Genomic DNA, 12181 nt, shown 5'->3' on the forward strand with positions numbered 1-12181 from the left:
GTGGGATTATTTAATCAAGGAATAGAGGAAACTGATAGCCATTATCAAAATATAAAATTCAGACTAAGCGACCGCGGTAATGTAACATGTTACGTTACATTAAAATTGTAATACAGTAGAACTCCAATTATCCGAACTCCGACTATCCGAATCGCCGATTATCCGAATCACAAAAATTGTCCAAAAAAAGTAAGTGCGATATTATTTCCCCCCCCCCCCGCGAAGCCAGTGTTTGCGCGTCAAGTCTTGACTTGACTTGTCTTAACTTGCCGTTGTTGCCTACACTGACTTCCCCCGCAATTTAATTCAATAAAAAAATAGTACAATATCAAAACGTAGCTTTTATTCTCTTCAATGGCATTTTTTTTTTAAATCCGATTTACCGAATATTTGATTATCCGAATGGGTCCCGGTCCCCATTAATTCGGATAATTGGAGTTCTACTGTAGTTACAAAATTATAACAGACTAGCCGACCTGGCAAACTTCGTATCGCCTCAATCATTTTAATCCCACCTTTTAAACCTTCCCTGGACTTCCACAACTAATTCAAGACCAAAATTTGCCAAATCGGTCCAGCGGTTCTCGAGTTTTAGCGAGACTAACGAACAGCAATTGATTTTTATATAATAATATATAAAATAAAATATAAAATTTTATAGATAAAGATAATATTGCAGATATGATTACTTCGTTTTGTCTTTGTGAAAACACGTGAATTTAATACACGAACTCAATTATTGTTTTTAGTATAGTACTATATCTAGTACAACACAAACTTTATTTTGAGATGCGAAAATCATCCAATGTCTTGTGTCGTCTCGTCTTGGGCGAGGCGTATCAAACTCTTACTGACTAAAATCCACCGCGTTCCTACTCCTGCTTTTCGAACCAGAGCCCTAGTAATCCGCTAGGCAGTCCGCAACTCCAGGGCTTTTTGTGGCTCGCGGGACGATCTCCGGCCACCGTAAGTACGGACCTGCGCACGGCGAGTAGGGGTAGCTCACCGCCCGAACAGAAACAAACCCGTGCGTGCGGCGAGTCGCGTTCCGCGCCTCAAAGAGCCATCAGAGCACCACAGATGGTGCCCAGCAGGGCTGATACCTGATCTGGAGCTGCGGACAACCTAACGGGTTTACCGGGGCTCCGGCTCGAAAAGCAGGAAAAGGAACGGGGTGGTTTTTAGTCAGTAAGAGTCTGACACTCCCTCTCGCCTCGTCCAAGGCGGGAGAAGTCATTGGATGATTTTCCCCCCTCAAAAAAATTAAAAAAGCCTTTTTGTGGCTAACAGATCTAATTGGGAAAGGAACCCCTGCTTAGAACTTTATTGGAAAAATTTAAACTAAGTATTTATCTAAATTACTACGGAAACAGAAAAATCTAATTTTACTAAGGCTAAGATATCGCGATTGAAATGCTATAGAAGTTCTATGTAAAACGACAAGCCTACAAACTATCGTGTCGTGACTGACATAAGGTCAAACTTCTAAACACACTGTACAACAACTGTTCAAACTAACCCATAACAAACTCTATCGCAAAAGCAATAAAGTCGTATTTCATTAATCACGAGTGTCTATCAAACACACAGTGAACAATATAGGTGTTTTAGAAAAAAAAAAACTAGTTTTCCCGACTGCATTCCTTTGCTACTTCCGAGTTTAAAATTTTGGAATTAATTAGTGAGTCATTGATTAAATGGCCACTAATGCAATAAAATAAAAATTTGTATTCAAATGCAGAATGACTAAAATCTTGTAAAAAAAATTTTAGCTAATGCTAAGTTTTTTTTTTAGAAGACCTTATTATCGGAATATGACATTGTTTCTGACTACCTCAATGGGGGACAGGTATGGCATGCCCAATATAGAGCAATTATTGCAATAAACCTCAATATTTAAACAGTTTTAAAAGTTTATTAGCAACAGATCTAACAAAAAAACGTATGCATAAGCATTCAACTTCCAATAGACCGTTACATCTCTTAGCGCGGGAAAATGTCCTATCTGTCACTTTTGACAGCTGACAGTGTCAACATGACAGCTAGTGATGTCAACAACATAGATTAAACTAGTGACACTCGTTTAGTTGATTTTCGCCGTCTCACAATCATTACGATCCCCAAGCCATTTTCCAAACGTGAAGAATAGGGATTTCGGCGAACTAACTCAAAAGCCTGAGACACCACCATTCAGCAGTGGTTGTACTTAGTGGGTTAATGTTGCTGATGGTGACGATGACATTTTGCCCCTATACACATTTTATTTTTACTTGACACTCGAGCCAAATTCGCGCTGTTTCTTTTTGACGGGCCGCTGTTTGTCCACTATCTCGCCTGGCGGTAAGCAATTGTACGGCCTACGATGGAGCACGTCTGCCCATAAGCAAACTATTTACTCAGTCCTTAAAAATACCCAGGTTATACTCATCAGGAAACACAGACTCTGGCAAAGAATTCCACCCGTTAGCAGTTCGCACAATGAATCATGAACAGCAACGCTTCGTGCAAGTGGGTGGGATATCCACCATGAAGCGGTTTTACAATGAAATATTTCTAGTCCACTTCAGTGGTCGTAGTTGTCAAATAAAATTCTATTATACTGTATTTTATTAGTACGAGTATCCTCTTCTTTATTGAAAGCGTTTTGGGGTCAGAGCGTCTCGCTATTTTCTATTCCCAGCGCTACAAAATAATTTCAATAGAAATAAACGTATACACAGCATACATACAACATGTTTTTGAGTGGGACAAATTTATCCAATGGTCTCCCACCTTGGATGAGGTGAGACTGTCATGTCATGTCAGACTCTTACTGACGAAAAACCACTGCGTTCCTATTGTTTCCAGCTGGAAGAGCTACAGCGTTAACCTCCAGTAGTTATGTAAATGGGTATCAGCAAGGGTTGATGACAATTTTTTGTTCTAATATCTATCTTGTGGGTTATTTCAATATATTAGACACGTATTTTTTATTTTCGGAAACAAATACTTTTGATTTGAAATATCGCGTAATGTCCCATTCCTAAAGTTGATTTGATTGAAATACGTCTAATATTTTTTCATTGCCTAACTTATGGAGTAAATAGATTTTTAATTTTCATACCCCGTCATCATCCCTATGGGCAATTCATTCGTGACTAATACCTATTTATAATCAAAAGTTTAATTCTTCAATAATTTGTTTTATATTTATTTTCATACTTCGATATACCAACAACAAGTAGGTATTCAACCTACTGTCTGAAATCTATTTCTTAAATTTCTAAGAATCATGAGATTATTTCTGTCAGTTCAAAAGACATTTATTCGTGCTTTGATGCCAATAAAAAATATTTCTTAGTAGTGGTTTATAACCTACTACAAATTATATATACCACGAAAACGTCGTCAAAATTGCAAATAATGTAAGATGCCATGTAGTTAAAAGAGCGAAAATTATTATTATCACGTTCAGTACCTTTAGTACGAGATTGCTTTACGTTTAAAGTAATCGAAACGAGAGTGCGTTCGACGCTCTGATTGGTTGGTTTATTCGAGCCGGCCAATCAAAGCGCCGAACGTGCACTCGTTTCGTTTTCGTTCAACGTAAAGTAAACTCATACTAAGAGGGTATCACCATTCTGGACTCAATAGTACTTACTACTGAGAATTTTAGAAAACTGAAAAATCCTTTTATTGTACCTAATCCGCTAATCAAAACCACGAGTCCCCTCGAGTTGCGCAGTTGCGCTTTTTTTTTATGGGACTTGCCGGTAATCGAGCAGACGTATTACCTGATGGTAAGCAATCGCCGCCGCCCATGGACACTTGAAACACCAGAGGCTTTACAAGTGCGTTACCGGCTTTTTGGGAGTTAGGAATTTAAGGGTTGTTGTTCGGGAATGGGGATGGGGAAGATTGGGAAGGGGGAATTGGGCCTCGGGTAACCTCACTCACACAACGAAACACAATGCAAGCGTTGTTTCACGTCGGTTTTCTGTGAGGCCGTTGTATTACTCCGGTGGAGCCGGCCCATTCGACTATTTTATTCATACCTCAAGACTTTTAGTTGGTGTCACGTATCACCCCATTGGACACAAAATTTTTGACAGCTACAGTGATTGGCCAAACAAGCCTCATGCGTCACGCCTCATTGGTTTCACCTGGTCAGCATGAAAAAGCCCTCATTGCAATAGTTGGACTATTCATAGTATTTTTCTCATCGGGTTCGATTCACGGGTCGGGCAAAGTATTACTGAGCTTTTTTCGGTCAAAAATTTCTCACTAGTAGCACGGAGTCTGGAATTGTACCTAGTATGTGGCAATAGGCTCACCCCCTTTTACATGGGACTTAACACAAATGGTGGCAAGTGGGTGTACATTGCATAGCGGCATTACGTGCCATAATGTGCACCTCTGCCTGATAAAGGGAGTGACGGTGGTGAGTGTTGTTCATTTTCTCATCAAAACCAAGCCCAAAGAACCTGTCAGCGAGGCGCCAATAACACCAACATGGCTAAAATATACACGGAATGCCGTCTACCTCATGCCTCCGACCTTCCGCGCCAGATGTGAGCGGCATACTGATCGTATGACCTAGGACGCACCTAGGATATACCTATTGTAATTAAACTAGGCCAAGATTTATACAGGGTGTCGTTTTGAAGCCGAGAAACATTCAAGGAGGTAACTCGGGTATCGATTCACAGACCAAATCAATAAAAAAATGGAGGCCATTTTTTTGTAAAATACCGAAATCCGTAAGTGAGAACTACGCATATCACATTTCTAACGTTATGTAACTAGCTTAAAACGCTGCATTACACACACAAACTCAAACACGTATTTGATATTATTACCAATTCCCTAAAAACCTTTTTTTGACGGATTATTCTGAAATACATACTGCCAAACTTAAATAATTTATTATAGCCGTGTTTTTACCTATTGACCAGAAACCTTATTTTAAATCGAACATTTATGACTACTGTGACATGCCCCCGAGTTGTGGTTTCAAAACTACACCCTGTATAAGCCATTATGTGCTATTGATATTGCCATTGTGATGTGTTGAAAATTTGGGACATGCTCATTTATAGGGCAATGTCTGGGAGCTCGGCGGCCCCGTGTTCATGTGCGAAACGGGGCTCCAAATATTTTTATTGCCTATTTTTATTGATGCTGCACCCAGTGCCGGCGTTAGGGGGGGGCGTCATAGGCCGATGGCCCAGGGCGACAAATTCTGGGGAGCACCGATGCCGCCTCCGATGGGATCCGCAAAAAACTAACACTTGATATTGCTTCCCTCAAGTAGGCGCCACAATATTTTCGCCCGGGGTACCAGTGGCCCTTACGCCGGCACTGGCTGCACCGATTTCTAATCAGTTACGAGTTTGATGTCTTGGGACTTAATGAAGAATTTTCAGCTGAAAATTAAAAATGGATGGAATAATCTATATATTAATACGTGATGCAAAAACTTTGGACCACATTTTACGAAAATTGCGCGGACGTAGGAGCATAAAATTTGGTATACTTATAGTTTATGTGTAGGAGAAGTGCATAGCGCTAATATTTTTCAAAAATAATGCTTATAAAGTACATTAAATCAATAAATAAAACATTACACACACATGCATAGTATCTGATCGTATTTGACAAAACGTCAAAATCGATAGACATTGCGATGATATTCTCACGTCTCATATGAAAAGAGTTTTATAAAACAGTTTGAATTAAATAAAAATTATCCTTCAACGTACGTTAAGTGGTATTGTAAATTAAATCATATATGGTCGAATTTCGGCCACTAGGCGACCACTAGTATAATTAAAAATGGCAGTCTAATAAGGAGGTGGAGGATCTGACTGGCATTTCCTTTACGTAAATTTTGGCTTAAAATTCGTATGTGTTCGGAAACATTATCAAGAACATAATTCAAGAAAACAAATTTTCCCATAGGTTATATTAATATATCTTTATATCTCTATATATAAAAATCAATTGATGTTCGTTAGTCTCGCTAAAACTCGAGAACGGATAGACCGATTTGGCAAATGTTGGTCTTGAATTATTTATATCATGGATGCACAGACCGCGGCCCGCGGGTCGAATCCTGGTGGCCCGCTGACAGTAAAAATATTACTCTCGTACAATCGAAAAATATTAAATTCTATTCCAGAATAAAACCATTTCTATTCCAGAAAAAAACATTCAAAACGACCAAGACTTACGCAACAAATTCAACGAAGGAGATATCAATTCTTTATTGTCTTTAATTACCTATACTTCTGGCGGCCCGCAATCCGTTCATAATTTGTCCGAGTGGCCCCTAGTCTTAATAAGTCTGTGCATCCCTGATTTATATAAATGCAAGGCAGGTTTAAAAGGTGAGAAAAAATGTTTGAGGCTGTACGAAGTTTGCCGGGTCAGCTAGTAACCATATAATAAAACTAGCTACTTCCGCGCGGTTTCACCCGCTCTGCTCGGTTCCTATCGATCGTAGCGTGATGATTTATAGCCTATAACCTTCCTCGATAAATGCGCTATCCAACACAAAAATAATTATTCAAATTGGACCAGTAGTTCCTGAGATTAGCGCGTTCAAACAAACAAACAAACAAACTCTTCAGCTTTATAATATGAGTATAGATATGAGTAAAGATAAATAGGCTCACCACCTATTACATGGATGGGACTCACAATATAAATTGTGAAAAGTGGGTGTACATTGTACAGTGGCATTACGTGCCATAATGTGCACCTCTGCCTACCACTTCGGGGATTAAAGGCGTGACGATATGTGCGATATATGTGTTATATTAATGTTGGATTGACATTAATATTACCTCCCGATCGATTACGATCACGGTGGCCAGTGACCAGTCGGTCTAACCAAACTAGCCCACTACGCAGGAGAACTTATACTCAAACACAGGTGCACTCTCTGTTCCCTCATTCTCTAAACCCGATGGGACAGACACGATCGGAGAGAAGTCAGGCGTAGGACCAACGGCTTTACGTGCTTTCCGAGGCACGAAGGTGGAAACACCACCAAACCTTCTGACTCCGAGCTAATAACGGTCATTTTCATCAGGAACTGCCATTATCACATTTTGACTGGCATGGGAATCGAACCTGCAACACCCCAACGGTGCAGTCATCAACATTAATAAATACTAGTTCACGGGTACAGATAGAATTAAAAAAATATACGTTAAAAAACAAACAATCCTACGCAAACTGGTTGACTGGGTGACACTGACCTAGAGTGATTTCATAAAGTGATCTCATCGATACAAGTTCATGCATAATCTTAGAAAAATCACTTCAACAGTACATTTAGTAACAAAACACCTATATTGCCATCATCAGAAACATGTTGCAGTATGAAAACAACTCTATTTTGTTAGTTCTTTATATTTATTTTTAACATATAAGTTTTTAAAGTGACATGGTCACTGGAAATATCAATAGAACTTACAACGGGACATTTACCATGTTTATTAGTTTTTAACATAACTATCGGAAACTAACAAACCTGGTAAATAGGTTTGCCTTTTTGAGATATAATGATATTTTTACTAATTAAAAAAAAAATGAAGGAGTCGTTTCAACCACCAATTGTGGACCGATTTTCGAAAATTCTTATAAGACCGAACTTCTAACCTATCGGTGGGTATATAACCTATCAGTATCTACTTATAATAGTCAATTTAGCTTTTTACTTTTTGTTTTTGGTTTTTTGAAGTCGATTTTTTTTATCTCTTAAGTGCTTGGACGGTTAGCTCAATAGCTGGGCTACCGGCTGCTACGCAACTTGTCGAAGATTGGATTCCCATAAAGAACAATATATTAAACGCACCCATGTTGCAGAAGAACTTTAAAATACCAGACTTCAGTACCCCTGACTGCCTCGTTGGCCGAGTGACTGCCTCGTTGGCCGAGTGGTTGCAAGTGCGACTGCCGGGCAAGGGGTCTCGGGTTCGATTCCCGGGTCGGGCGAAGTAATACTGGGCTTTTTTCGGTTTTTCGAAAATTTCTCAGTGGTAGCACGGAGTCTGGAAATGTGCCCGGTATATGGCAATAGGCTCACCACCACCACCTATTACATGGGACTTACTACATAAATTGTGAAAAGAGGGTGTACACAGAGGCATTACATGCCATAATGCGCACCTCTGCCTACCTCTTCGGGGATTAAAGGCGTGACGATATGTATGTATGTATGTACTTCAGTACCCTTAGTACGAGTTTGCTTTACGTTTACGTAATCAAAACGAGAGCGCGTTCGGCTCTTTAATAGGCCGGCTCGAATAAACCAACCAATCAGATCTCTCACTACTTTAAACGTAAAGCAAACTCGTAATAGAACATGAAATCATCGCGATAAAAAAATCTCCGCACCCACTTCTTATAAACTGTCATTGACTTAGCGATTGAGGTCATCCAATCAGCTGGTTAGTTCGTTAAAAAAATCTTACAATTCTAAGCGAAAAACGAACACAACATTAAAAGCGTGACGTCACAACATCAAAAACATTTCTTACCCCCCTTTTCCGCCAAGTCTCCCTTCTTTTGAGACGCGGCAAGCTATTATAATTTCTCTCACTCATTTTTCCTTCACTGTTTTTTTTACATTGCACCCACTTTTCACTGTTTTCTTTTTCACTTTTTCACACTCAAACTCAGTTTAGGAACACTTTTTATTTCACTTTTTACACACTCCATCGTTCTTAGCAGTCAGTGGTGCCTATCTAAATACCTGAGATAAGAGTAACGTAATTAATGATCAACCGCATCGAAATCGATTTAGCAATTTCGGAGAAACTATCTGCTTGGACATTTGACCTTGGTGTAAAACTGTTAACAATGCATACCCTTGGATTATGATAGTGATGGATGAGTGTACTTAAGAACTTGACTACGGGTGCTTTCCCATAACAAATGTGCTATGTAGCTATGATACGGAGGTGTCACAGCTAAGCTGTGAAACTATGTGACAGTTTCCACCGATACTAAGCTATGTAGCTGTGCGAGGAAGATGCGCTGCTCGAATATGCGACGTATTGATAGAAGAGAATCCATCACGTATCTTTCCATATAAAAAACATAACTTAGTTGAACCCGTTTCCAACTGTGCTAAGCTATGTGTACCAATGAATAAGATTGGTGAAAACCAAACGCATTCACAGCAACGTAGCATAGCACACCTCTGGTGGAAAAATACACTAGAGCAGTGGTTATCCAAAAGTGTTTAATCTTAGATTACGTTCATTGGTAAACGGCGAATACGTAATTTCATTTATAGTTAAAAATGGCATTTCTGTGAAAAAAATACATATAGTAAGTAGTGTGTGAACGTGTTCTCTAATCTATCCGATTTGCGATACCTCCCAGTTCGCTATAATTATCATCAACCCAAAATCAGAGGAAATAATTGGATCAATGTGAAAATCATTTGCATTTCCTAATTTCCATTTTTAGCTGATCACTGAACTGATCAGTACAGCCGCGTAGACCTCGACAACATCAGAGGTTATAAGTGCACTGCCGACCTTTGAAGGAGAGGGATCTATAGACATCTGTGATAACCGAAACACAACGCAATAATACTAAAAAGAACTGTAAGATGTAGATTCTTGGTAGCCTTTTTTTAAGGCGGGAATCGTCCAATTACTTCTCTCACATTGGACGAGGCGAGAGGAAGTGTCAGACTCGTACTGACAAAAAACCATCCCATTGCTACACCTGCTTTTCGAGCCGAAGTCTCGGTAAACCCGCTAGGTAGTCCGCAGCTCCGGATCAGGCATCAGCCCTACTGGGCCCCATCTGTGGTGGTCTGATGGCTCACTCTTAGTTCCCTGAATTGTGTGTGTTTAAGATATCAATTGATGATCAGAATCACAGACTAAAAAGAGAGAGATATTTGGGACAACGATCATACGAGTAGTACAGTATTTCTACCATGAGTTTGAAGCAATAGTATTTGACGATAGTCGCTAGCGACGACGTACATTTTTTGTATGGCAAATTTTACAACGCCTCTACCGATCACCTGTGGAACAAAAAACTCATGGTAGAGGTATTGAAGAAACAAAACCTTTAACCAAAATGTTTAAAATGTTCCAATGTAACTAGCTTATCATGTGAAAAGATAGCCTTATATCTCAGTAGTTAATAAACGTGACATTGAAACACTAAAACACTTCAAGTTAATTAAAAACCATGTTATAGAGATAACAGAATTATAACCCTATGTATGACTCATTTAAAATCCACTTTACAATACGAATAATATTATTATTGTCCTTTACTTTTTTTTGTGACAAACCCGCCACAACCTCCCATACCGCTGCAACTCCTGTGCACCAGGATCTACAGTAGATACAACCATGAAAACACCGGAATACTGAAGTCCGGCGCGTCCCAGGGACATGAACGACTGTCTTTGATCTCGTAAGTCACACGTAATAGAGGGTGAGCCTATTGCCACGTACTGGACACAATTCCAGACTCCGTGCTACTACTGCGAACATTACGAAGAGGCGAAATAAGAATTCTCCTCTGGTAAAAGTCCTCTGAGGAACTAGACTGAAACCAGGCAGCAGCGCTCTCTGATATACTTTACAACTTTAACCTGACTTGCAAACGTACAGATTATGGCAAACCCTCTTGTGTAGAGGAGGCTCATAGTCCAGCAGTGGAATGTAAACGGTTATTAACTGATGAAAAGTTAGGAACACTTTAAGAACGTAAATAAAAATTCAGTCAATGTGATTTTCGATGCATTGTGAGAATTAAACTAAGGTTAACTTAAGGACAAAGATACTAATTAAAAACACCGATATCACAACGATTAAAACATTTTATCACTAACAAACACACTCCAAGTTTCAGCACTTCGGCACTGATCTGCAAAACCGCTGCACCGATTTTAATATGATCTTCTACACTAACACTGGATTTATATGGTCAATTTCTTTATTTACTAAGTTGGGAACTGTTTTGGTCACTAACTAAGCGTCTATTTTAAACAAAAATACAAATTGAAATGGTTTCATTGATAGCCTTATCAATGCGATAAAAGATAAAGACATTGGAATGTATATTATTAGTTTGAACTTAGATTTCTGTGTATTTTTGTACTAGATTTCGAAATAAGCCGACAGAGTGGGATTCATTTGTCACTCTTTTCGGGGATCAATAAAAGCCGATTGAGATCCGCAATCCGTCTTCCAAGAGTGGAGATTACGTGCAGGTCTGCGAACGGCAAGCAAGGCTGGCTCACAGGCCGACCAGAATCTGACCCGTGCGTGCAGCGCGTCGCTTTCTGCGCGCGCCTCAATGAGCCATCAGACCACTACAGTTGGGGCCTTTTAGGGCTGATGCCTGATCTGGAGTTGCGGACTACCTACTAGCGGGGTTACCAGGGCTCTGGCTCGAAAAGCAGGAGTAAGAACGGGGTGGTTTTTAGTCAGTAAGAGTTTGATACTCCCTCTCGCCTCGCCCAAGGCGGGAGAAATTACGATTTTTTTAAGGAAACAGGCAGAGACTGTGGCCTACTGATAAGCTATTAGCGATACCCATTAACCAACAACACCAAAGGAGTTGTAGAAATGTTTAAAGTGTATGCCATTTTAAAATGGAGCACGCTCTTTTTCTACAGGTGTTAATGGTAATTATTTATAGGCAAATATATAAACGGAAAATTCGTAACGCATGCACGCCGAAATCTCTAAAAATAACAGTCTAATTTTTATAATAGTTTATGCATCTCACTATCCTATTTTTGAACAAGGTTATAAGCTGTTCAACATCACACTAAAAAACTTGGGGAGCAGAGAAAATGTATATAAAAATCGAGATCAATTTCATTTTGCTTTTTTTGGTATGCCGTATAAGCCGGTAAACGAGCACACGGATTACCTGGTAAGCAATCGCCGCCGCCCATGGACGCTAAACAAACTTCTTTTTTATGCGTTGTTATTGTACTAAGCAATCTACACACTACATCGTTCCAGTTTTTCGGCACATACAAATATGGGGATTGAAAAAGCGAATGGTGAAAAAAAAAGAGATTTTGCCCTTACGCTACTCTAGTTCTTAACCCACGAATTTCATTTTGCTTTTTTTGGTATGCCGTATAAGCCGGTAAACGAGCACACGGATTACCTGGTAAGCAATCGCCGCCGCCCATGGA

The 12181-nt window shown here is 39.6% G+C and overlaps 1 protein-coding gene and 1 long non-coding RNA gene across 19 annotated transcripts in view; one reads left to right on the top strand and one right to left on the bottom strand.

The window, feature by feature from the left end:
* LOC118280235 (protein diaphanous) overlaps positions 1 to 12181 on the bottom strand; it is an 80583-nt gene that overhangs the window by 54235 nt on the left and 14167 nt on the right. For 3 of the 11 annotated variants that reach the window (XM_050702026.1, XM_050702028.1, XM_050702029.1), the window contains one exon: positions 8529 to 8743. The exons of 6 other annotated variants lie outside the window; for them this stretch is intronic. In XM_050702026.1, coding sequence (XP_050557983.1) covers positions 8529 to 8594 — 66 coding nt within the window. In that variant the 5' untranslated portion in view covers positions 8595 to 8743. Of the gene's footprint in view, positions 1 to 8528; positions 8744 to 10858; positions 11032 to 12181 lie in introns of those variants that run through there. 2 more of the 11 variants (XM_050702027.1, XM_035600151.2) reach the window with 2 other exon arrangements.
* LOC126912019 (uncharacterized) overlaps positions 1 to 12181 on the top strand; it is a 111205-nt gene that overhangs the window by 2764 nt on the left and 96260 nt on the right. The window lies entirely within an intron of this gene.

This window comes from Spodoptera frugiperda, chromosome 21 (genome assembly GCF_023101765.2).
Source record: "Spodoptera frugiperda isolate SF20-4 chromosome 21, AGI-APGP_CSIRO_Sfru_2.0, whole genome shotgun sequence".
NCBI lineage: Eukaryota > Metazoa > Arthropoda > Insecta > Lepidoptera > Noctuidae > Spodoptera > Spodoptera frugiperda.